Here is a 26,398-nt window from a genome sequence, read left to right as displayed (position 1 = left end):
TTTTAGAATAAATAAATCAAAACAATCAATCTTATTTATCGTATATGATATATAATTAAATTTAAACGATATGAAGTATATATATATTAACATAAACACCTATTAAAATAAAATTATTTATTCATAAGATTTTATAATCATTGTATCTTATTATAGAAAAAAAAATTAAACATTGATCACAAAAGTTTATGTGAGACTTTTAACAGTTTTAGTAATTTATACTCGTTTTGAAAAATTCAAAATACAACATATACAAACAAATCTAAATTTTATTATATAATTAATGTAATTATGTAATTTATTTTAAAAATAAATAATTAAACAAAAATGATATAAAATATACAGATTGTTAGCAACTCTTTATTATTTAAAATCATTAATTGTCATATATATCTTAATCACATTAGGTAATTCCATAGGTTTTATTTAAGGAAAGAATTCAATTTGATAAATGAATTGTCCATAATGAACATACTATATAATATAACAGCAATTTAATTTTGGATTAACAAAATTCTCAATTGATTCTCAAACCGCCACATAAGCAAAATTAGCATTCTAATTACGTGACAACTCAGCAGAGCATTTATTTAATTAATACAAACTAAAGGTTATATTAACTAAAGATAGTCTAGCACGATGTGCCAGAAAACAATCGTCTTTCGTCGTTCACATGGATGCGGAGTTACCAGTTTGGTTCGCAGAGTCTATATGAGTCTGTTTGTTGATGACAAAAAAAAAAAATGGTTATAACTTTTTAAATGTTTCTCTATTAATATATATATAGGGGATATATAAATTAGCAATCCAACCAGACACTATAATTCAAACAGATCAGTTTAATCTCTAGCAAATCTTTTGCTATCTAGATATTATAAGCATGTACCACAACAGTATCTATCATATTAACTGAAATCATAAAAATTTAATAAATTAAAATTTATTTAGATAGTACGTTCGAGTCTTCCGGCCGGATTCGGGCCGGTTCCTTTCGGGTCCTAAACATTTAGATCCAATAGATCCTTAAAAAAAATTGGTTCAGATCGGTTTTTCTCGGGTTTGAGTCTATAATTAAAATACCCATAATTTTTCGGGTCCATATCGGATCTGGGTCGGGCTCAAATATTTAGAATCTGAAAAGAACATGACATACCCAATTCCATCAAATTTAGTCGATATTTGTCATAGATATCTAAAATTTTACAAAATAACTTAAATGAAACTATTAATAATTAAAATATAACATTTTAAACTCTAAATTTTACATTTTAAAGCTTCATATTACTTTAAAATGTTACAAAATAATAACAAATGTTGTTAACAAAAAATATTTCAACTAAATCATAAAATAATATATATAAATTAGAACACAAAAAAATCATAGTTTTGGATATACATTTTTTTAGGTCCGGTACAAATCGGTTCTTATTGGGTCGAGTCTATTTGGGTCGGTTCTTTTCAGGTCCGGATCTATTCAGGTCGGTTTTTTTCGGTTCTGGTTTCTTTAGATAAAAAGAAATTTAGATCCAAAAGGTACTTGTAAATTTTCGGTTCTGTTCCGGATCAGGTATTTTTAGATCGGTTCTGGTTCAGGTTTTCGGGTCCAGATTAAAATTCTCAGGCGTATATTACATATTCATAAAATATAAAATATAACTATATATATATATATATATATCAACTAAAGCTACAAAATATCATATTCTCACACTCGCACCTTCCAACATGTTATTTAGAATTTTAACTTTGTTTTTGTCAAATGACATGGAATAACACAAAAATACGACAACTTTTACATAAATTTTTGGAATGTAAAAATTAATATTTTTTTATATATGAAAATTAACCATGCAGTTACGGATCAAAAAGATCTTGTTCTTGTATAACTTTTAAAGTCTGGTACAATTTTATTTTTAAAGTAAAGGAAGGTCTTGTTCGATTTTCACTGTTTTCAGCCATATATGAAAAGCAATAGAGATAATGAAATAAAAAGCATCTTCCTCAACCAATGTTTTTCATCTTCTCCCAAACCAGAATTAAAACATATCTCAGGGTGTTAAAAACGCAACAGCCCATTTGCATAAGATTACACAACGTTGAAAACAACCAAAAAGAGTCGAAACACTCTTGAGTTACAGATAGAGAATCCAAAATACAGAGAGATGTGGAGACAACTCTAAATCATACAGTCAGAAACGTCTTCTCGGGCTTCGTGACCGTTGTGACCTCCCCGACCTGCAAACCCCAACAACATCGATCAAAGGATGCTATGAAATATAAGGTCAAATAACTTAAGAACTCACATACTAATGACTGAAAGATTCGATATACACAATCTTATACTCTATATATATATTAAAACACTACTCTCTCTCACTCACTCACTCATCTCGGTAATTAATTAGTAACCTTTGATACTTGTAAGAAACTCGACTTCATCTCAACCAAAAAAATAAAGCAACCAAAGTGTACAACTTTGTTATGAGATACAGCGAAATAGTTTAGAATACAAACCTCATGTTCCTTCTCCTGTAAGATCCAGCATTGTTTGGTCCATTGCTAAAGGCCCAGTCAACGCTGACATTCTTGGTCAGAAGCTCAGCACCATTCATTGCTTTGATAGCACTCTGTGCTTCTTCACTCTTCTCGTATTCAATCAAAGCATAGCCCTGAACAAGAAGCGATTAAAATTACTACAACTTACATAAGATATATTCACACAAAATCTGCACTCGTCGCAAGCTCCCATTCTAAATCACAGCTTACTGAACTATCAAGAGCCAGCCACTAGTCGGAACAAAAGGAGAAACTCCAAACCTTGACAAAACCAGTACGGCGATCGAGATTGAGATGCAGACTCTTAATCTCGCCAAAATCACCAAAAGCATTGGAGATATCATCCTCCTGTGCCTCCTCATGAACTCCAGTGACCAAAACAATCCACCCCTCAATGGCTACACAACAAAACAAAACAAAACATCAACTTTTACACTTTCTCTTACTTGCAGAAACTATCTTAGCTTAAAAATCTATACATTCGAAGTATATAGCCAGTGGAGAGAACACAGAAAGTAACTAACTTTCTAGCTCAAATCGAAGTATATAGTCAGTGGAGCAAGTAACAAACTTTCTAGCTCAAATCGAATCCTAGCCACATGGGCACTTAGAGAAACCCTAAAAAAACCAAATCAATTACACGCGAATCGAGAGATTACATCGCTGGGGGCCGGGACCGCCATCGGAACCGAGAGATTCGAAGTCGCGGGAGGAGAGGCGGCGCTGGCGATCGGAATCTTTCTCCTCGCGAAATCCGCGGCCTTTGGTCTTCCTATTCGCTGATTCGTCGTTTGCTCCGGAGATTGCTGACCTAAGCCTCGGATGACCAGCGCGTGGGGAGAGATCAGATGCTCCGACGTCTTCGTCCATGAGGTCGTCCTCCTCAGGCTCGAAATCGACTGCTTCAGCTTCTATGTTCGCCATTACTTCCGCCGCCGCCGTCGTCGATGCCGATCGAATCTCTTCCCGTTTTTTTTTTCCTATCTTAATTATTTCTGCGAGTGGTTTCCATGGATATAATTTGGGCTTTTAGTGGGCTTGTATTGGGCCTTAGCCTCCGATTTGTTTTTCTAACTTCTTTTGCCCTTTTGCATATGTACAGAACCTTTTTTTTTTGGTCAACTGCATATGTACAGAACTTTTTAGTATTGGAATGACAAGTCAATAGTTCTGCGTAGGGATAGGCATTTACCTGATATCCGAAAACCGCACCCGAACCCGATCCGAAAAAATCCGAACTGAAGTAGCAAAATATCCTAACGGGTATTGAATTAGGAGAGACTGGATATCCGAAGATAACCGAACATATGTATAATTAACCATATATTTCTAGTTTACATCTCTTATTTTATATAAAATATTTATATTGATACTACACATACTTTAAGTTCATATGATATACGTAGAATTACGGAGAAAATGATTTGTTACTCACTTAAAATGCATGTCAAACTTTTTATTTCAAGAATTAACAAAAAGTTACATCCAAAATTTAAAAACAATAATCAAATTAATGTTTTTTTAGTTTCAAAATGTTATGTACAAATCTATTAACCATTCAATCTATTAAAAATAAAAAAAATAGTTAACTGAAAGTTATATTTTTAAATACAAGAAATTTGAGAAAAGAAAATTTTAAATTTTTTTTCAAAATCTAAATATCCGAACCCGATCGGAAATAACCGAACCCGAACTAAAAATACCCGAACTCGATCCAAAGTATAGAAATACCCGAACAAATTCTATACCTCTATACCGAAATACCCAAAAGTCTGAAATACCCGACCCGAACCCGAACGGGTACCCGAACGCCCGCCCACCCCTGGTTCTGCCTTAGGTGCAGGGAAACTTTGAGGAGATGTCACATTCTCTATTCCAAAACAAGAAACTTGAAAGTCATGGCTTCATATAATTTTAGTTTTCACAGTTTGGCTTCATTAAGTTTGTTAAAGAAATTAAGAATATTGAATCATTTTCAAAAATTCAAGTCCCATTTACCTTTCAGTTTCTGCATGTGTTTCCTAAAATGTGTCACTATTATAAAAATCACTGTTTTTATTATTCTTCTTGCATGCTCACATAAGAGATAAGAACACAAAATGCCAAACAATGAAGCATTTAAGAAAATATATTTTATGCTTATTGATTAATTAATTTCTTTCTAATTATCCCAAAAAGGAGCTGTTGCACCATCATCTCTCCAACGTTATTTCTTTCTTCAGACGTAAATCAAAGAAGAAAAGTACAGAGACAGAAAGAACAAAACTTTCTCTTCCATCTTCTTCTTCAAGAGAAAGGAAGAAGAGCTCACATTACAAAAAACCCATCTTTCAAAACTCTGTCTCACCACCTCCATTGACGGACCTGAAGCTATGCTTCGTCGTCAAAACCGTTCAGCACCTCCTCCTCCGGACTTAAAGTCTCTGTCTTTAAGCGTTTCCTTCAAAGGGTGGAGGCTCCCGAACAGAAAGTTCAAGTCTTGGGCTCTCAAAATGTCATCTTTACACAAACCCACATGGATACAAGCTGGCGTTTTCGAAGCAATCATGGCATCCACGAAAGGAATCAGTAAAGACACAGATCTCCTTCTGGGTATCGCTGAGAAATGGTCTCCAGACACCAACACATTCATCTTCCCTTGGGGCGAAGCCACCATAACACTAGAAGACGTTACGTTCCTTCTAGGCTTCTCTGTTCTGGGCTCCCCTGTTTTCGCCGCTCTCGATGAATCAGGAGAGAGGGTTAAGGAGAAATTGGTGAAAGAGAGTCTGAAGATTAAGAAAGATAATAACTTTGTGTTCGTTAGTCAAGTAGAGTGGATGAGGAGATTCATGAATGATGATGATGAGCTTGAGCATGTGGCTTTCCTTGCGTTGTGGCTAAGCTATTTTGTGTTTCCGTCTGCTTATTATCATATAGATGAAGCTGTTTTCTCTGTTGCTGTTCATGTATCAAGAGGGACTAGGATTGCTCTTGCTCCTGCTGTTCTTGCTCACCTCTATGCAGACCTTACTCTCTTGAAACACCACATTAGAGAGTTCATCACCATAGAGGACAAGATTGAACTGAAGGGGTTGTTTAAGTTGGTTCAGGTTTGGACATGGGAGAGATTCAAGGAGCTGCAACCCGAAAAGGCTAACCCTTTGCTCAAAGGTGAGGCGAGATTGAGTATTTGGTGTGATCTGACGAAGAAGAGAAGTAGCAATGTGAGGGAGGTTCTTGAGGAGTCGAAAGTGGAGAGCTTTGAGTGGCGTCCTTACACAAAGGCTTTGGAGAACTGGAGGTTTCCTCTGTTTTACCCTGAGGAAGCAATGTGGGTTCCTGTTGATGCTGACCTTGACGATGAGTTTATCACTTTTGCTCGATGTGTCAAGGTGTCTAAGCTTGTTGGGATTGATTGTGTGGAGCATTACTTTCCCAATAGAGTGGCTGCACAGTTCGGTTTGATTCAGGATGTTACTTGTCATGTGAACAGGAAGGAACTCTCAAAAGAAGAAGCTTGGGATGAGTACAACAACCCTCTTGATGAACTGACATTGTATATCCCTTCTCGCTGTGTTATACCTTGGTGGAAGAAGTCTTCTTCTGAGTGGTGGAAGAAGTTGTCTCCGAAGGAGAATCAAGCTGTTGAATCATTGACACCAAGAAACATCATAGGTGATGATACATCTGATTCTGCTTCTTCAGGTTGTAAGAAATGGAAGTCAATGAAGCGAGTTTATGAGGATGATGAAGATGATAGCCTCACCGTTGCTCAAGTAATGAGACTTAGAAAGAAGGATACTTCAAAGGTACTGTCAGAACAAGGAGATGGGTTTCCTGAAAAACTCAAAAGATCTAGATATGTTAGAACAAGGAGAAATGTGAGATCAGAGATAGGAGATTGTGGTGGATCAGTTTCAAAAGAAGTGACACTGGGTGACTTGTTTGACAAGGAACTAGTGAAGGGGAAGAGTGAGTGTTCGGGAAACAAGCGAGCTCGTAGTGAGGAAGATGATGAGAGTTGTTATGATGACATTACCAATGCTGAGATGATCAGAGTTGAAGAAACAGAAACCAGAAGCAAAGCAGCTAATGAGAACAACTCCGTAGATCCTCCTCTTGGTGCTAACGTAGAAGTAGTTGAAACTGTTGTGTCACCACCAGAGACAAGGCAAAACTGTGATAACGAGGTTAATTTAATTGGAATCAATGCTGAGAAGAAGAAGAGGACTATGGTTAAGGAAGCAGAGTGTTTGCTCCATGTAGATAGAGATAAGCAAAATGAGATGGAAGATGGTGATGATACTGGTGAAAGTTTGCAGCAGAAGAATCTTGCAATAAAGGAGATAGCATTGACACTAGAGGCACGTATGATGAAGGTGGAGAAGACTTTGGCAAAGATTAGAGAATGGAAAACCATAGAAATAAAGGGAGCCAAAACCTGAACAAATATGAAATTTGTGCTTAGGATCTCATGGAAGTTAAAAAAAAAAAATGTCACACATTATCAATCTTTGGTGTCATTTCTTTTGCTCACTAGTCTCTAGAGGACTTGCTTATTAGGCACAAATATTTTTAATATTTTGTGTGTTTTTTGTTCAGGGAAAAATCGCATTTTAAACACTCAGAGTATCACTTTATATCACTTTAAACACTAAAGTTATTTAACTAGCACTTTAAACCTTCAAAGTGACATTTTTATCATAATAAATCTCCAAAGACGTTTCCATGTTCATAGACGACCGGTACTGTTCATTTTACAGGTCAAAATGATGACGTGTCAGTTTTAAAAAAAAATATAGAAAAATTCGAATGAAATTAGAAAATTGTAAAAATTCAAAACAAAATAAAAAAAAATCTAAAAATTCAAAAAACATAAAGAAAATTAAAATTTCAAACTTAAAAATAAAATAAAATATTAAAAATTCAAAAAATTCAAAAATAAGATCTAAAATTAAAACTTCAAACTTAAAAATTAAAATTGTAAATATTTAACCAAAAAATATATTTATTTTAAAATTCCATCCAACGAAAGTGACTGTCACTTATGATGATATCAAAACTTGGCACCATCAAAAACAATATATCAAAACTTGCTACCACCAAAAACTTTTTTTTTGATAATCCGGATATCCAGACACCTTACATAGCCCGACTAACGCCTAAGTACACTTCGCAGAAAGCATCTCGGGGGACCGCCAATTTCACCCCATGTTAATTGATGGTGGCCACACGCATGGCTAATAATTCTCTCAAATAGATTATTTTGAGTTTTGTCCCAAAAATATTTTCTAAGAAAGAAAATGACCAAATATGTTTCATTAAAGTTGCAAAAGACTCTTATGCTCTAAATATATAAATACAAATAAATAAAGAAAAATTTCAAATTATTATTTTTTTAATATTTTAGATCTTATTTTAGAATTTTCAAAATTTTATTTTAGTTTTTAAATTTGACATTTTAATTTTAGATCTTATTTTTGAATTTTTAGTATATTTTTTTTGTTAAGTTTGAAATTTTAATTTTTATGTTTTTTGAATTTTTTTTAAAAAATTTGTTTTGAATTTTTTATATTTTTTTCAATTTCATTCGAATTTTTCTGTATTTTTATGTATTTTTACGTATTTTTATTTTATTTTTAAGAAAAAAAAGAATTTGACACGTCATCATTTTAACCTGTAAAATGAACAGTAACGGTCACCTATGAAAAGGAAAACGTTGTTGGAAGTTTATTATGATAAAAATGTCCCTTTGAATGTTTAAAGTGCTAGTAAAAAAACTTCAGTGTTTAAAGTGATAGAAAGTGACATTTTCGGTGTTTAAAATGCGATTTTCCCTTTTGTTTAGTATATGACATGTATTTGAAACCTCAAGAAGTAAGGTGATTTTAAAATATATAATCGGTTTGGTTAGGTTTAGGTAGTAGACATTTGTTCGATTTAATTAATTTGGTTTGTATTGGCCTGTTTTCTGCAAACTCATCAAATATACATGTCATTTCTGCAAATTCATCAAATCGAAGGCCATTTCTGTAATCAACTTGCCCTTCTCTAATCCTTCATTAATCCTTTATTTTTATAAGAAAACATCTGTCTCTAATCCTTAATTTCAATAGTTGCATTTTTTACTAGCGACACGAAACATTTTTCCTCTATTTTCGAATCTTGTTCGTTCTTAATAATCTTATATATTAAAACAGAAGTGACAATTTTGATTCTTGTGTAATTTTTTAAAAAATAGACCTAATAGACCTATTCGTACAAAGTCATGTTACATTTAATATCTAATCTTATCATTTAAACTTTGGACATACCAGAAATTTTTATTGGGATATCAATAATTGGATTTAAACAATAGGTGATTCATTGGATTTATAGATAGTATAAATTAAATAGATATAATTTAATGTTGTAATACTATACTTCTATATGCTAAATATTTAAATATTTGTCGATCTTAACTTTTAAAATTATAAAGATTTTTTTTTTAAATAACAAAAATCATATTATCTAAAAATGATTAATCTTTACTACTTTAAACCAATGAAAACAAATTTTAAACTAAATAGTTTATTTTAAAAATTAAACAAAAACTAAATGTTTAATTATTTACTCGATAATATAAATCTAAGAAGCGAAAGTTTAATTTTTAAAAACTTTCTAAATTTGTGAAATGTTACAATATCTTTGAATATGACAATAAAAAAATATTTTATTAATCTTTATATATATGGTTACAATTTTAATAATGAAATAATAATCCAAAATTATATATATATATATAAGAAGATACAGATACATGTGAAAATTTGAAACAATCTATTCAATGAAAAAATATACAGTAAACTTATTATGTTTTAAAAATTGATAAACACATATATATAATAATATATACCAATTTAGAATTGAAAACAAAATATTTATATAAAAATAAATGAAAACAAAAATTCGTGCGGTTGCGTGAATCGAGATCTAGTATAGATATTCCAACTAATAGAAAGAAGATATAATGAGAAAACAACTTTTGACCCAGCAAATTTTATGATTCAAAAAGCTTTGGTCCATTTTTGCAACTTCATCAAATGTGAAGGTAATATCTGCAAATACATCAAACCTTAGGTGAGTTATGTAAACTATTCAACTCTCCCTTCTCTATCACTTTCCTTCCACAGCACATATGTGAAAACTGTAAACCCAAAACGACGCCGTTGAGCTTCGTTAAACTTTAATGGATTTCCCTTCCTCAAAACGTCCGGCGACAGCTTCGGCGGAGTCAGTACAGTTCCGCCTCCTATGCCCCGCCTCGCGAACCGGCGCCATAATCGGAAAAGGCGGCTCCGTAATTCGCCACCTGCAATCCCTCACCGGCTCCAAAATCCGCGTAATCGACGACATCCCCGTCCCTTCAGAAGAGCGCGTAGTCTTGATCACCGCACCAAACGCAGCAAAGAAGGACGATTCATCGAACGCGTGCGATCCAGAGAACACTAGCTCCGATCAGACGAAGCCGCCGGAGACCGCGGCGGCGGATAAACCCGGCGAGGAAGCGCCGCCGCCGTCGTCTTCGGCTTTGGTTAGGGTTTTGGAGAGGATAGTGTTCGGCGACGACGCCGCGAATGCAGACGGTAGTGAGCTGGACAAAGGCGAGTTCGAGGGTTTGTGTAGGGTTCTTGTGAGAGGCAATCAAGTTGATTACTTGATGAGTCAAGGAGGGATGATAAGGGAAGATAGTGGAGCTAGCGTTAGGATTGCTTCTACGGATCAGATCCCTCCTTGTGCTTTCCCTGGAGACGTTGTGATTCAGGTGACTGATGATGATTCTTGTAATAGCTAATTCAAAGTTTGAGTCTTTTAACTGATTTGGTTATGTTTCTTTTCTTGTGTGTGAGAAGATAAATGGGAAGTTTTCGAATGTTAAGAAGGCGCTTTTGATGATTACCAACTGTCTTCAAGAGAGTGGTGCACCTCCAACATGGGAGGAGTGTTCGTTTCCGCCACCTGGCTATCCTCCTGATTATCATTCTATGGAGTATCATCAATGGGATCATCCTCCTAACCCAATGCCTGAAGACGTTGGACCCTTTAACAGGCCACCCATTGTTGAAGAGGAGGTATCCTTCAGGCTGCTGTGTCCGGCTGATAAAGTTGGAAGCTTGATAGGGAAAGGTGGAGCTGTGGTTCGCGCTTTGCAGAACGAGACTGGTGCGTCGATCAAGGTGTCGGATCCGACTCATGAGACTGAGGAGAGGATCGTTGTGATATCTGCACGAGAGGTAATTGTGGAATATGGTTTTTTGCATTGTGTGGATTGGTTGGTTTATTGTGGTTTTAACGTTGGTGTAGAACTTGGAGAGACGGCACTCTCTTGCGCAAGATGCTGTGATGTGTGTGCATAACAGAATCGTTGAGATTGGATTTGAACCTAGCGCTGCTGTTGTTGCTCGGCTTCTTGTGCATTCGCCGTTTATAGGACGTTTGTTGGGGAAAGGTGGTCATGTAATAAGTGAAATGAGGAGAGCGACTGGTGCTAGCATCCGAGTCTTTGCAAAAGATCAAGCTACCAAGTATGAATCTCAACATGATGAGATTGTGCAGGTAATCTCAGTATAGGTTCGTTAAGTTTTTTTACTCTCTGCAGTAACTGACAACATTTTGCTGCATTGTCAGATCATTGGGAATGTGAAAACTGTTCAAGATGCTTTGTTCCAAATAACAAGTAGGCTTCGGGAAGCGATGTTTCCTGGAAGAATTCCTTTTCCCGGAATGGGTGGTCCACCTCCGCCGTTCATGGGTCCGTATCCAGAACCGCCTCCTCCTTTTGGACCTAGGCCATATCCAGCTTCTCCAGATCGTTACCATTCTCCTGTAGGACCATACCATGGTATTTTCATCAGATCCCAACTCCTGATCAACAGTTGATACATGCATCTATCTCAGCTCTTTATAATGTGTATGATTATACAGAGAGGCATTGTCATGGTCCTGGATTTGACAGGCCACCTTCCCCAATGTCTTGGACTCCACAGGTATGTGAAATCTATCTGTGTATGATAGCTTGGTTACAGCGCAAATCGCTACTTAATATTTCTTAATTACCAGCCACCTATCGATGGCCATCCCGGTGGTATGGTTCCTGATGTGAACCACGGGTATGCTTTGAGGAATGAGCCCATTGGCGGGGAGAATCTGGCAATGACAAGCGCAAATGTGGAGATTGTGGTTCCTCAAGCATACCTAGGCCATGTATATGGTGAGAACTGCAGTAACTTGAATTACATCAAGCAGGTACGTTGCAACTCATCAAGAAACTTTCTTAGAAGGACGATTGTTTTGAAAGGAATGAATCTAAATGTAGTTTGTAAACTGGATACAAACAGGTGACAGGTGCAAACGTGGTTGTGCATGATCCAAAGGCAGGGACTACAGAGGGACTAGTGGTTGTCTCAGGGACATCAGACCAAGCTCACTTTGCTCAAAGCCTTCTTCATGCTTTCATTCTTTGTGGTCAAAGTTGATTGCTCTCTTTTAAAATTAGAAGAAGAAAACAGTGAGTACTTTAACTAATTGCTGTTACAAAAAAAGTTCATCTCTTGTTCTTTATCTATTATCCAAACTAATACAACAATGTACCTCAAACTTTGTTGTATTATATAAAATATCAAATTACATCTGAATAGTAAACTGTCTATTAACCCTTAATAATCCCACCAAACCGCCTTTGTCGTAATGTTATAGTTGGCTTACGCTGCTCATTCCTTGCCACTATCTTAAGCGGATGAGCTTCCGTGTTGAAAACCCACTCATCTAATGAAATAACCGATGGAGGCGAAAAGAGAAGGTAAAGATACTTGAGAGTCTCAGCTAAGAAGAAGCTTTGCATCTTGTTGTCTTTAGCACCTGTATTGACCTGAAATGGAGAAGGGAAAGTTTGATAATGCAAATGTTATTTTGAAATGTGGAAATGGGGTTTTGATAAAAGAAGAAACTTACATCCTTCAAGCCTACATATCCAGATTCTATACGCGAATTCTTCTCAAATGCTTGGAATATATTCCATCCCCACTCTTGATATGTCTTGTTCCCAGTTAACCGCCAGAGGTAGAAGAGTGATTCAACAGTTTCTGGTCTTAGGATGTTCCAAGATGTTCCAACACTCATGTCCTGAAACAATCATGCGTTATGTGGGTTTGACCAAGCCAAGCAAGCAAAATAAACATGTTATTTACCAACCTACCTGTCCTGCATTGAAGAAATAATTCTCTCCAGCGAGTTTCGTTGGTGTTGATTGGTAAAAGTTATAACAAGTCCAGGCAAGCTGCAGTGAAATGCAGGGGAGAGAGCAATAAGCTGACAGCAAAAACTTCACTAAAAGCTCTAAATAGATTCTAATGCACCTCTTCAGCAAGTGTAAGAAACTTTTTTTCTTCATCAGGACCATAACCTGATGCTCCTAAAGCCAACATCCCAGGAGCAAAGCATGCCAATTCATCCATCTGAATATAACAAGAGAGAAACAATGTCAAACCTGCAAAACACTCAGTCTCGAAGCGTTGACATTAGATGACTTTTACCTTATCGATAAAATTATTCCCATTTTTCTCACGTATATATGTAAATGATGAAGGTGTTGATTTGTTGATCAAGCTTAATAAACCTTTCATTGATTTCTCCCACATTTCTCTGATTCATTGCCACAAAAAAAAAACTAAGTCTTTTTTTCATTTTTGCTAATACTGAAATACAGCATACAGCTTTACTTACCTATAGAGCTTCACTTCTGACGTTTTGTTCCCTTGCACCCAAACTTTTAGCAGATACTCGTAAAAGCTACAAAACCAATATATTAGTAACTGTTAGAGAGCAGAGTCAAGGTCAGAGAACCCAAGCCACATCTGGTTGAGGAAATTACCTGTCTCCCATGGCACCAAACGTTGTGGTGGAGTAGGACGGATTGCCATTATCCGGATTTATATAGATAGGGAGTAAACCATCCGCAGGGAAGTTCTTATTCAGTTCCGTTATAACCTTCTCTACCTGAGAGACGCATGTTGTTAACAAACGAATCAATAAACCAAAGCAAATGTTTTCTCCTCTTTTACACCTAGTTAGGATAATAACAAATATGTATTGCACAATCTCCCATTAGCTTATCTGTAAACCGCACATGAAAGTAACAGAGACATGTACCTTCTGCTGATATTTAGGGTCCCCTGTCCTCTGGGAAAGGGCAATAAACTCAAGCTGCTCAGTGCCCGAATCTGCAAGGATACTGGCTCCCTAGTACATAAAATAATTGTAACAATTAGCTGAAACTGACAGACCAAATGTAGTTACTCAATGATACATATCTAAATCTAGTGACACTTGGTACTTACTCCAAAGACACAGATAAAAAATAAAGTAAAAGAAACTATAGTTACAATCAAATCTACAACCATCACAATACAAGAATAAGAAATGCAGCCTGTGCTATAGGCTTTAAAAGGATCTAGGACTCACCCCAGCCGCCCACGAAGGGTTGTGAGCATTTCCACTCCTCAAGTTGATGATATTGTAAGGTATGCCCGTTGGAGTGTTCCATGCAGGTAATAATCTGTCTGCGATATCCTTAGCCTTATCGAGGAAAAGTTTGTCCCCTGAAAGATCATACGTACTGAGAAGTCCCCCTACAACTCTGGAAGAAAATAAAGAGAAAGAACATAAGAAGATGCAACAAATCCACACCCCACATCTTATGTCAACCAAGAACTAGCTAATAAAATCACAAATGGTCTGACTCTTCCTATGACAGATACAGATAACAACCAAAGTAAACCTGTTAAAGCAACCTTATGGTTGTCTCAAACATACTGGCGTCATAATCCTTGTCGAAATCCAATGAGGTTGCAACCCACCTGCAAATAAAAGACAATGAGCAAATAAAGATTGGCAAAGATAATTATCATGAAGAGCCTGCAGCTAGATACTCACTCTCTGGCTTTTTGAAACTGCTCATGTAGACCCATTATATAGAGTGTATCTAAAGAATCTATCATAGTTGCTCCGAGGCCACCAAAGCTATCAGTGCCATCTTTTGTCCGAGGCTGACAATAAAGAATGAAATAAATAAGAACAAACTTCAGATTTGTAGAGCTCATCGTCACTAGATTATGCAATGAACAACATTTGGATTATGAATTTAATACCTGAAGCTCATCTTTTCCCCAAGCATACTTCTCATATGAGCTCCAACCATGGAGCATTGCCTCTTTTACTTTCTGCCTTCGCTCGATATCAACTGGATTTTGTGGAACATCCTTCTGAGTCATCAAAGTTTTACCATTGCCAACACCTTTAAGCTCTTCTAACTAGCACAATATATTACTTAGTTAGCTAAACAGTTGAACCAAAAAAATCACTGAAGGCAATATAATGAGAGGGGAAAACATCTATCTTACCATCTGTTCCAACCGTAAAACTTCTTCATTTAACTTATAAACTTCAACCTGAAACAAGACAGAAAATTTGTTAAACAAAGCAGAAAGATGATCGCACTTCCTTGAAACAATAGTATCATCACTTTTAACATTAGTTTGAACTAAGCCAAGCAAATGAACAAACGCACATAGCTCTTTGTTCTATCAAAACAAGGCACACCGTCTCTATGAAGCGGCTCCACAAGCAATTCACCATTCTTACTTGTAGACCTTAAGCTATGAAAGCAATAAACCATACCAGACCTTAAACATTAGCTACTTTATGCTTATGAACATCTCTATGACAGAGAGACTCAGAGCTCTGCCTAGATTCTGTGAAGAGACAAGACATACCTCATGCTCTCTGGCGAGATTCATACGATCCCAAACCACCATGGAAACAGAGACGAACACGAAGAAAAGCAAAGCCAAACGCTTTGGCCTTCTGAGGTAATACGCTGGATTCAAATATCTCCATATCCCAGAACTAGTTATCGATCTACCTCTCGCCATCTCTCACACACTCAACAAAAACAGAGACGAGTTGGGGAGTCAGATTCCATGAAACAGAGGAAGGCAGAAAGCGTAAAGGTGTCAACTTCCGAATCCTCTGATCCAGGAACGAGTAGAAGAGAGAGAGAGAGATGAGTTTCCTTAAAAGAATCCAAGTTAAATTATAGATCCGATTTGGGCTTAGCAGGTTGACGAAGACGAAGAAAGAATAAAAGAAGAAAACAACAAACACCAGAGAGAAAATAATAAATTATTTATTTATTGGTCCCTTAGCTTTCCTTTTTTTATTAAATTGAGTCTCTTTGGCCCTCTTGGTTTATTTTTCGGGGGTTTTCGGCATTTTGATTTATAAAAAATAGTTACACTTATCACAGTAAAATCATATATATTTTAATTTGTTTTGGTTTAAATATAATTTATATTTATAAAATTAGTTTATATGATTAGAAATCAGATTAATTAAAATATACAATATTTTATGTATTCTAAATTTTAAATATAATGTTTTTTCTCTTATTTAGTTATTAAAAATTATTAGAAAAAAATATTTATTTATTGGGGTCCATTAGCTTTCTTTATTTATTGTTTTGCTGATAAACTAATATATTGAGTCTCTTTCTCCTTTCTCAAGCGTTGTTCATCGCTTCCAAGCTCCCCAAGTTGTCGTCTTTCACCGTCTCTCGTCGCGCTTGTTGGGTCCTCCGACATATCCATTCTCCTGTTCTGTCTTGGTGTTGCTCTCCCACGAATAGGTACCTCATCGGAACTATTATCCGGTTTGAGAAAGCTGATGATCCCAAGTGGGTTCTCGTTTTTGGTAGCTTATTGTTTGTGGACATAGTGAGATTGCTGAACTGGTTTGAAAATGGGCTTAAAACTTGTAAAGGTAGAGTCTTTGGTCGGATCTGATTGAACCAAGTTTAGGTTTAGGTTTTTGGGATGTTATCACTTGACAAGATTCTCTGCTCTAAAGTCTAAAACCCTTCTGTTTTAATAATGTAAGTTTGTTAATAGTCAGGTAAACTGATTAAAAAAAAGCAACCATGGATGATGATGTACTTCATGGAAGCAATGGTCGAACGCACATTGCAGAAACTCAAGATCCAATGCATCATGTCCACTACGGACACCATGCTTTGCAACACATCCACAACGGAAGCGGCATGGTCGATGACCATGCTGATGGTAGTGGTGATGGGGTTGATACAGACGTTCCTTCCCACCCTGGAAACATAACTGACAACCGTGGTGAAGTGGTCGACCGTGGTAGTGAACAAGGAGATCAGTTGACATTGTCCTTTCAGGGGCAAGTCTACGTTTTCGACAGCGTCTTGCCTGAAAAGGTGATTTGATTTTTTTAGTTACATATTTAAATATGTTTTTGAGTATAAGTAACACATCTTTTAAAAATCTGCTGCAGGTTCAAGCTGTGCTTCTGTTATTGGGTGGACGAGAAGTACCTCAGGCACCCCCTACAGGCTTAGGAGCGTCTCATCAGAACAATAGAGTATTGGTAAGATTTGATACCATTGTTGGTGCCTGAAGCTTCTTTGGCTCTTGTGTTCAGACCTGTCCCTATTGTAGTATATACTAAAAATTGCTTGAACTTTAAAGCTTCCTTTTAACCCTAGTCAATATCATAAAAGCATAGTCTGCATCAATGCGTTGCTGATTAATGAACGGAACAGGGTCTACCTGGAACTCCTCAAAGGTTTAGTATGCCACAGAGGTTAGCTTCTTTGGTCAGATTCCGAGAGAAACGAAAAGAGAGGAACTTTGATAAGAAGATTCGGTATACAGTTCGCAAGGAGGTAGCTTTGAGGTACATTCAACAACTTGGTCCACTTATACATTTGTAGAATTTGCACCTTGATTGCTTTCGGTATATGCAGGATGCAACGCAATAAAGGTCAGTTCACATCTGCCAAGTCCAACAATGGTGAAGCTGCAGCTGATGGATCTAGCTGGGAGTCCAGTCAAACGTGGGCTATAGAAGGTAGCGAGGCTCAGAATCAAGAAATCTCGTAAGTTGATCAATGCTTTTAACTTAGACTTAACCTGAACTAACTAACTTAGTGTAGAGAGGTTGTGATGAACTAGTATTTGTTTTTTCTTTGCATAGCCGTACTGTATTTGATTAAGACAACATATCTGACTTTTCTTTTCCTTGGGATGGTTCTGGAACCTGTAAAGATGTCGGCACTGTGGAATCGGGGAGAAGTCAACTCCAATGATGAGGCGTGGACCTGAAGGGCCAAGAACACTTTGCAACGCATGTGGACTTATGTGGGCTAACAAGGCAAGCTAACACTTGATACTTAACTGATCAACTCTCTCTCTCTGTCTTGCTCATTTTATAGGTCTTTTTAGTTCATTGATGTTTCTGTCTTCTGACAACACTCATAATGTTTAGGGTGCTCTTAGAGACTTATCCAGAGGAGCTCCTCAAACATCCCAAAATCTTCCAGTAAATAATGAAGTAAGCAACATGCAGGAGGAGGCAAATCTTGAGGCTGATCAAATGATGGTAACAGTAGCCAATAACATAAGCAACTCACAGTGAGAAAAACACTCTGGGCTCTTTGCCATTACACGCAAGAGAAAGATCTCAAACAGAGTCTTGATCATCTCTCGGGTGCTATGTAGCTTTATCATTTCCTTTAAGAGAATCTGATTCGGTTTAGGTTTATCTGGATTTGATCAGTGACAATGTAATAATATAGGTTATAATGCTCTGCCATGTTTGGTTATCTTTTTTTTTTTTCCGATACAAAAATGCTTCTTGGTAGAACTGTTGTTGCATTGGTCTCTATACTATGATAGCCTGATGTAATTTTGCAGTATGTTAAAAGACAACTAACTTTATTTAAGAGCTCACCAAAATAGTGTAAGCGTTGCCCCAATGTGAAGTGAACCATGTTAACTACCACGGACGGGTCTGAACTTTACCACAATAATGAAAGTAGTAAGGTCACCAAAACTTGGAACATAACTGAGGAGAAGTGGACTAGGGCGTTTCCTTGTCCTGTCATAGTGAGTTTCTCTAAACTCTGACAGAGACTGGTTTATACATATCTTCTCCAGCAACGTAAATGATGGGTCCTCTCTTGATCTTCACAGTCTTCTTGATGACAACACATGACCCTTTTATTCTCCTAGTCCACCAAGAAACTCATTACCCTCGTCATACCTTGTGTAACTTTAGTGAAATCCACTACTAAGAACACGCTCCACGACAAGTCTCTGGCCTCATCATCAGCCTTGGTATTGGTCACCCATATCTTCATCTCTAATGGTTTATAATGAACAGATTTCTCAAGTAACAAGGAAAGTTTCTCTTCTCTGACAACTGATAGAACCCAGTGGGATAAAACACCACCCACTTCAGAATCATCAAACCTTAACATTTTGAAGCTATCAAATGATTTGTTCTTCTTGTTTCCATATCCTAGAAAATACTTATAGTACATGGTGTAACCGTTACAATGTAGTCTTGGTTGGATCCACCTGGTTTGACCAGTACAAGGGTTCCAAACCACCAGTCTATTGTCTTTGGTCGCACATAACAATAAACCTTCACAGTGGAAGATTTCAGATATCTTAACATCTTCTGAATCCTCTAGGCTCAGAAGCTTTCCTGTAAAAGTTGCTTGTGATCAAGGTCTGAGTGCATTATCTTGGCCGCAAGACATGGAGTTATGAGGGACCAACAACAGGTAGCTTTGGATACAACACAATATTATATGTTCCAAGAATGTCAACTTAGAGTTTTTGCTTGATGGAAAGCAGGCATTGCGTTTGAACACAATCAAAGTCTAGATCCCATGTTGACTTATTGGTTAATTGCTCGAATCAGGTTCAAGACCTGTTAAGGATTCGTCACAAGAACTTGGTGAGCCTCATTGGATATTGCAACGAAGATGCGCACTTGGCTTTAATCTACGAGTTTGTGGAAAATGGAGACTTGAATGATCATTTATCTGGTATGTGAACCACATAGGCTAGTTCCGGTTTGTTGTTTGAGTTTGCAAGTAAGTTCAGGGAAGTCCTTAGCTGGAAAGCAGACAAAAAATCTCTGTTGAAGTAGCTCATGGAAAGCTTAAGCTGAAAGGGTCACTCCAGCTGTCTGGAACTGGCACTTGCTTGTGCACATAATACAAGACCACGCATGAGCCGGGTTGTTATGGAGCTTAACGAGTGTCTTTCCCTGGAGATGGCTTGAACTCACGGAAGAGCTGAGGAGATATCTCAAGAGATGCAATGATCAACGTGAGCTCAGTGATCTCACCATTTTAGTCTCTCTTCCTGATCCAAACACCTTTACATTGCTTTCCTGGCTCATCTTAGTTGATGTTGCTACACTTTGTCCCTTTCAGAGTTGTTAATGTTCAGACATGTTTGAAATCGAACAACGTCTCGCCATATCCTCTATGTTCCTCCTGACTACAGCTTTCACCTCTAGACAACGGTGATAAAATGAATGGGATGCAAAAGCTATAAGCTCTGTAACTCAACAACAGTTTTTACTAAAAATCAAATTGGTATGGAACTAACTGCCTTACACTTAAGTGAGAAAAGACCCTTTTATAGATTCTGTTGGCAAAACATTCCTCTCATAAATTACACCAGAAAATTTCAACAAAAGCATGAATACGCCAAATGATTCTTCTTCGAGATATAAGGAGAGATGTAATCAGTAGAAAGACCAGACGTGCCTGAGATCTCAGCCGGAACAAGAACTTGAGGCTTCCCTAAAGCTATCCTTTTCCCAACAGTATTGGCGTAAAACAGACCAGGAATGGCTGGCACAAACACATCGCTCCTCGAACTTATGTAGAAGTCAATAACATTTTCATACTCTGAGTTCTCTAACTCAAGGTACTTAGACTTCTTCTCTGCAGGCATTATCGCCTCCTGCCATCATATATATTAAAAAAAATCAAGATTCACTTCAGAAGACTAAAAGAATGAATGATCTCATCTCACACACACCTTAGTAAACGTTTTAGGGAAGATGTCTTTGAGAATGTTGAGGCTGCTCTCCCATCTCGGCTGAGTCAGGTATATAGTCGTGTCACCATCAAACCCAAGCTTCCTCAAGAACACTGCAATCTCTTGCGCGTTGTAACATGTTTTGGATCCCCCTGCACCTGTCTCACGGCAGTTCTTCTTCTCAAGTATCTCAACCCTCAAGTCTATGGCTATGAACCGACCATTAGATTTCTTCTTGAGCCTCTGGATCATGGCCTCCACCAGTTCATTCACTCCAGGCTGCAGCTCCAAGGAGCCAAACATAGCCAGACAAGAGACAGGGTCGGTCTCACCACCATCCAGAGAAGACTTCCTCAAGTTCACTGAAGGGAAGTAGGTTGTGACTCTGATGTTTCCTTTTGATTTGAAGATGGGGCTGATGTGCTCCTTGATGTAGTCTTCTGCAACTCTGGTGGGGACCTTGACAATGGCGATGTCTCTTAGAGAAACGTGGCTTGGCAGCTTCTTCACAACTTTGATGACGCTTTCGAGGCTTTTGACGAGTTTATCTACGTTATAGATGTCTTCAAAGTTCCTGTGTAACATTCATAAACCACTCAGAAAACCAAACTGGCTAAAACCATAATGTTTGTGAAAAATACAGAAACTAACTAACATTTCATCACCAGGTTTGCTTCCTCTTATGTCAGGGAGCACAAGCGTTGCTCCAAGATGCTTAGCCACCATCACAGCATCAGTAATCTAAAGATGATGATGATAAAAGTTAAACAACATAGAAACAAACAAAAGGCAAAAACTTTTAAAGGATACCTGAGAGACATGGTACTCAGGACCATTGGTTAAGGAGAATGTAACATAACCCTTTGAAGATACAGCTTCATCTACAAAACGAGAAGCATTGAAGCAAAAAGATTTAAGAAAAGAAAAAACACAGAAAAGATTTAAACCAAAAAGACAAAACTGGTCTAATACCAGATTCAGATATTGACCAACAAGGTTTAAGATCATTGCTATCCTCCATCCAAGGCCCATTATTCCCTTCACTGGATCTAACAAGTCCATTTTCAAGAGATACTTTTGATCCATGGAACTCAATATCATGTGCATCTCCTTGAACCTGCAAAAAAGCACAAAGAACAAAAAGGGTTGAAGCTTTCATAATAATTCTCTCCAAAGTCTGAGTCTTTAACATCAATGCAACATCCCTATCCAACCCAGAATGAATAAAACTCTAACCAAACCTAAGACTTGTATAAATTAGATCTGTGATCCACAAATCAATTAGAACCCCATTTTGAATTTAGCTCAGACATTAAGTACCTGATTAGCATCAAAGTAATCTCTATGAAGCATTTGTCCGAGCATTACGAACATGGTAATGGTGAGGATTCCAGCCACCACTTGTCTCAAATCCACACCCATTGTGTTCTTCTTCTTCTAACACTCTCCCTTCAATTGAGGAGAGATTAGGGACTGGTTTAAAAGGACAAAAGAAAGAAAAAAGAGACAAGATTTCACGAATCTGAGTCCCTTTTGATGATTTTGTCTAAAATATATATATATTTTTTTTATATAAGTGAGTGTTTAAGTCTTTGCCTTACGCTCTCTCTATCTACAGACCCACGACACAGCCACCGACACACTCTCACCGTTGATTCTGGTATTTAAATCAACTAGTTGATTTTGATTAAACCGGACGTGTACCGATTTTGATTTCAATCAAACCGGGTTTGTATCATATCAAAACCAAATTGTAAACGAAGCATATCTGTATTCTTTTTTTTTCCAACAACATGACAACATCTGTATTCTATTCTATGTTCTATTCTATCCATTTGTTATATTTCCTTAATTGTCCTAAATAATTAATTATGATCTTCTAAATATATTTCTTAATTTACTAATAGAATCTTGCATTAATGGTATATAAAATTTGACAACTGACTCAGTGTCCGTAGTAAAAAGGTTTGCATTATTTGAGTACAATCCCCTCTATATTAAAACAGAAGCATTACAACATTAGAAGCATGACACGTGTCATCATTAGAATGATTTTCGAGAATCTTTAGAAAATTAAGTTGGTTCATCTAAATATAAACTATAGTTTTCATTAGACTAATCATAAAATCATTTATTAGTATTAAAAGTTATTCTTCATTCTTTCTTTAAATAAAAGTTACGGAATTACGTAATGTTATTAAAATATATATAACAATTAATGATTTCCAATAACAGAGATTTGCTAACAATTTGTATACACTCAACCATTTTTGTTAAAATCTTTGTTATTAAAATAAATTACACAATTGCATTAACCTTATAATAAAAAATTAGATTTTTTTCGTACATGTTGTATTTTGAAATTTTAAAAACGAGTATAAATTACTAAACTGTTAAAAGTCTCAAACAAATTTTGTTACCAATAGTTTAAATTTTTTGTTATAATAAGATATAAATAGTTATAAACCACATGAGTAATAAGTTTTATTTAATAAGTGTTTATATTAATATAATATATATATATAAACATCTTTTAATTAAACTACATATCATATAAAAATACAAACTACATATTGATATTTGCATTGAAAAAATATTGTGAACTTAACTAATATTTTAATTTTAAAATTTGCATTCAATTAAAAATGATTATAAATTACTAAAACTATTATACATCTCAAATTAAAAAGTTTATTAATGGTTTAAATTTTTTTTATAAGATGACAATAATAATAAAACCATATGATTAAAAACTTCATTTAATAAATATCTTTACTAAAAAAAATATTTTATATCTATGTTAATATAAATTAAATTTAATTATATAATATAGAATGGATAAAATTATTTTTTTATTTATTTACCATAAAATGATCGTTAATAATTATATGCGCAAGCCAATTTAATTATATACGTAATATTACCGATTTCTCAATATTTCAATATATATTTATTATTATATTATTTCATAATATGTAGAAAACATAAAATATATAATATATATATATAGTTTGCATATAAAATGTTTTTATATAATAATATATAAATCTAGTTTGCATATAAAATGTTTATCCCGCGCAAGGCGCATGTCTTTAACCTAGTTGACTTTTATTTTAAAAAAATAACTTTTATTTTTTACACCAAATAAATACTAAGAAAGTTATATTCTCTCTGTTACAAAATATAGGTAATTTTGATTAATCGTAGTTACAAAATGTGAATGTAAAATTGAATAATCGTAGTTTTTTCTTAACATATACTAGATTTGTTGAAATTTTACAATTATGAATTGTCATTATATCTTGCGACATGTATGTTTGTAGACTTTACAATTAGTAATTTTTGTCATTTTGTGATATCTAAAAGGTAAACAACCTTCGTTTACTGATTAACATTTTTCTAACCTCAAATATATGTTCTGTTTAATTCCTAAAATCATCGCGCAATTATCACTTTAATCATGTCTTATGTACCCTAAAGAACAAAATTGAAGTGAACATTGATCAAACCAAACTTGCACTAATCTTAAATATGTTTACATTCCAGCAACGAAGGATACAAAGAGGCTATTGACAGCCAAACAAACAACAACAATGATAACATAAAGGATAGAATGGCGATACAAATCACAAAAAAAGAACCATATGAAATCGTATCACAACAACGTCATGAGCTTCTTCAAAGACCGCATCTAGTGTAACCTGTAGGATTACACACACTGTACCATACGTAGAGAAGAGCATTTGATGGGAGAAAGATCCTTGCAATACCAACGAAGCTTTTTCATCCAATTCACTCTATATGGGAAGAAATATTAAGAAATAAGACTGATTCAAACGAGGGAAAAATGAGAAATCATAATCCGCCACATCCATATTCATCGGGATAAAGATGAAAATGAATTTCTCTTCTACCTGCCATCAAGAAGAGAGATACACGAATACAACACCAACATCCGGAATGGAACCCATAAGAGAACTGCATACTGCAGACGATCGCGCCAAGGCGATATAAATGCTACTAGATGTCGCAAAGGTAGAAGCAAATGAGACTAAGCCCATTGGTATATCACCATCTAAAATCATGAACCTCAATTCCAACATCACCCACACAAATATATGTCTAAACCATTCTACAGTAGCAAAATAAGTGGAGAATAAAGAGCTAAGATGACCATGAAGGACCTTATAAGGAGGAGTGGTAAGGAGGTCGAAACAAGAATTGATTGAAGGCCAGTAGACACACCCAAATAAAGACTTGTATACCACAGGATAATGGATCCCGTAGGCGAAGGAAGTGTCACTAGTAGACACTGGGAGACCACCACCACCACCATTCTTTGTTGCCATCTTGGATGGAGGATTCAGAGTTGAGATCTGAGTAGAAGCTTGAGGAGATGGTATGAATGGGAGAAGAACAGTGACGACTCTAGACAACATGTCGGCCAAAAAGACATTGCATACTCCAGGATATAAACACTTTATGGCACCAAGGAACACAAAAGAAACAACACACCACTAGCAAGATTTGGAAACAGAGTTTCCAGATTCTGATTTTTGGAAAACGCCTGAGAGAAGGTGAATGGTGTGTCAAAGTGCAGATGAAAAAGAGGTGGAGGATCTGGTGGTTCCAGCAGGGAGAGAGCTTCGACGGCACCAGAAAAGACGAACATGACGGCGGATCTGGTGGTTCTGGCGGAGAGAGAACTTCGAGCACTAAAAAGACGAACACGGTGGCAGAGAGAGAGCTTTAAACGGCATCGGAAAAGGCAAACATGGCGGCAGATCTGGAAGCCGACGGAGTCGCAACGAAGGAGATGACACACATAGTGACGATAGAAGAGATACAATCACCACCGTAGACATAGGAGAGAAGAGCTGCTTTATAGGGTTGGAGACTGAAGGACTGGGCAGAAGCTGAAGAAGAAATCTATAGAGACCACCTAGGGAAGAGCATCAGAGAGGATTTCGTATCTTATGTCTATTGATATGAGGAATGCAGGTGAAGTGAACATTTTTGCTTAGGAAGTAAAAGGGAAGAAATCTAAGTATTTTTTTATGTTTGGATTCAATTTTCATTTGCACCTCATTACAAACAACCAAAGTGTCCACATTTTAACCACATGGGGATAGTTTACTAGTACGCGCACTTTAGAAAGGTTTGTATCTGAAGCAATCTAGCGACCTTAAACTTTTATGGTCACACGAATATTAAACCTTGTTTTATGTCTCATTGAAATTGAAGATCTATCTGTCAAATTTTTTTTTTTTTTGAGATTAGTCTGAATCATTTCATAGATTTGGAATATCACATGGAATATCTTTTGTGTGTCACAAATACAAATACACTATACACTATCAAATTAAGCATGACCGCAAATCGGGTACTTGTTTTTTTATCCTATTCATTACTTGATTTGTCTTGTGTAAGTATTCAAATCCCCTATATATTAATCATGGAGTATTATAATATGTATTTGTACTCACGTGTCATCACTAGGATGATTCTTAGAATCCCTAGAAATATAAGTTGGTCCATATAAATATATATTATACTTTTATTAGACTAACTATCAAATTTATTAGTAGTGTACGAAAGATTATTCTCAATTATTTTCTTAAATAAAAGTTACAGAATTACTTAATATGATTAACATATATATGAAATTAATGATAATGAATAAGAAATATTTGATAACAATTTTGTATCCTCTCTGTTTTGTTAATTTTATATTATTAAAAGAAATTAAAAAATCACATTAAGTATATAATATAAAATTTTAAAAAATTTCGTATATGTTATATTTTGAATTTTTAAAAACGATTATAAATTACTAAAAATGGTAAAAATCTCACATTGAAAATTTTGTAATCAATGGTTTAACTTTTCTTTGTTCAAAC

The 26,398-nt window shown here is 35.9% G+C and overlaps 6 protein-coding genes across 6 annotated transcripts in view; 3 read left to right on the top strand and 3 right to left on the bottom strand.

Annotated features, from left to right (window-relative positions):
• Positions 1 to 6,983, top strand: part of LOC106331203 — a 7,823-nt gene extending 840 nt beyond the window's left edge. Inside the window, exons 2-3 of the mRNA XM_013769524.1 lie at positions 804 to 837; positions 4,863 to 6,983. Of these exons, the coding sequence (XP_013624978.1) occupies positions 804 to 837; positions 4,863 to 6,983 (2,155 nt within the window). The remainder of the gene's footprint in view (positions 1 to 803; positions 838 to 4,862) is intronic.
• On the bottom strand, positions 1,979 to 3,547 carry LOC106329325 (RNA-binding protein 8A-B-like). Its single transcript, XM_013767965.1, has 4 exons — positions 3,216 to 3,547; positions 2,818 to 2,954; positions 2,515 to 2,669; positions 1,979 to 2,235 (listed from the first exon to the last, which is right to left on the bottom strand). The coding sequence occupies exons 1-4, from the start codon at positions 3,478 to 3,480 to the stop codon at positions 2,190 to 2,192; spliced, it is 603 nt and encodes a 200-aa protein (XP_013623419.1). The 5' UTR covers positions 3,481 to 3,547; the 3' UTR covers positions 1,979 to 2,189.
• A 2,732-nt stretch (positions 6,984 to 9,715) lies between the features above and the next one.
• On the top strand, positions 9,716 to 12,164 carry LOC106335361 (flowering locus K homology domain). Its single transcript, XM_013773866.1, has 7 exons — positions 9,716 to 10,342; positions 10,431 to 10,811; positions 10,882 to 11,133; positions 11,206 to 11,419; positions 11,503 to 11,564; positions 11,638 to 11,823; positions 11,916 to 12,164. Exons 1-7 carry the CDS (start codon positions 9,767 to 9,769, stop codon positions 12,051 to 12,053), a joined length of 1,809 nt encoding a protein of 602 aa, XP_013629320.1. The 5' UTR covers positions 9,716 to 9,766; the 3' UTR covers positions 12,054 to 12,164.
• On the bottom strand, positions 12,070 to 15,703 carry LOC106335362 (mannosyl-oligosaccharide 1,2-alpha-mannosidase MNS1-like). The gene is made up of 14 exons (XM_013773867.1): positions 15,348 to 15,703; positions 14,976 to 15,023; positions 14,724 to 14,885; positions 14,509 to 14,621; positions 14,367 to 14,432; positions 14,038 to 14,212; positions 13,726 to 13,815; positions 13,448 to 13,572; positions 13,300 to 13,365; positions 13,110 to 13,218; positions 12,933 to 13,031; positions 12,773 to 12,853; positions 12,529 to 12,699; positions 12,070 to 12,445 (listed from the first exon to the last, which is right to left on the bottom strand). The coding sequence occupies exons 1-14, from the start codon at positions 15,504 to 15,506 to the stop codon at positions 12,227 to 12,229; spliced, it is 1,683 nt and encodes a 560-aa protein (XP_013629321.1). The 5' UTR covers positions 15,507 to 15,703; the 3' UTR covers positions 12,070 to 12,226.
• A 409-nt stretch (positions 15,704 to 16,112) lies between these two features.
• LOC106331488 (GATA transcription factor 28) lies at positions 16,113 to 18,339 on the top strand. Its single transcript, XM_013769861.1, has 7 exons — positions 16,113 to 16,258; positions 16,521 to 16,849; positions 16,927 to 17,019; positions 17,195 to 17,328; positions 17,399 to 17,530; positions 17,700 to 17,805; positions 17,920 to 18,339. The coding sequence occupies exons 2-7, from the start codon at positions 16,550 to 16,552 to the stop codon at positions 18,067 to 18,069; spliced, it is 915 nt and encodes a 304-aa protein (XP_013625315.1). The 5' UTR covers positions 16,113 to 16,258; positions 16,521 to 16,549; the 3' UTR covers positions 18,070 to 18,339.
• A 1,666-nt stretch (positions 18,340 to 20,005) lies between these two features.
• On the bottom strand, positions 20,006 to 22,100 carry LOC106328265. The gene is made up of 6 exons (XM_013766673.1): positions 21,819 to 22,100; positions 21,471 to 21,615; positions 21,309 to 21,379; positions 21,154 to 21,239; positions 20,499 to 21,072; positions 20,006 to 20,420 (listed from the first exon to the last, which is right to left on the bottom strand). Exons 1-6 carry the CDS (start codon positions 21,918 to 21,920, stop codon positions 20,142 to 20,144), a joined length of 1,257 nt encoding a protein of 418 aa, XP_013622127.1. The 5' UTR covers positions 21,921 to 22,100; the 3' UTR covers positions 20,006 to 20,141.
• Positions 22,101 to 26,398: the final 4,298 nt, after the last annotated feature.

The sequence above is a fragment of the Brassica oleracea genome, chromosome C3 (assembly GCF_000695525.1).
Source record: "Brassica oleracea var. oleracea cultivar TO1000 chromosome C3, BOL, whole genome shotgun sequence".
NCBI classification, from domain to species: Eukaryota; Viridiplantae; Streptophyta; class Magnoliopsida; order Brassicales; family Brassicaceae; genus Brassica; species Brassica oleracea.
Note: the sequence above shows the minus strand (reverse complement) of the source record. Positions and strands in the feature narration are given on the sequence as shown.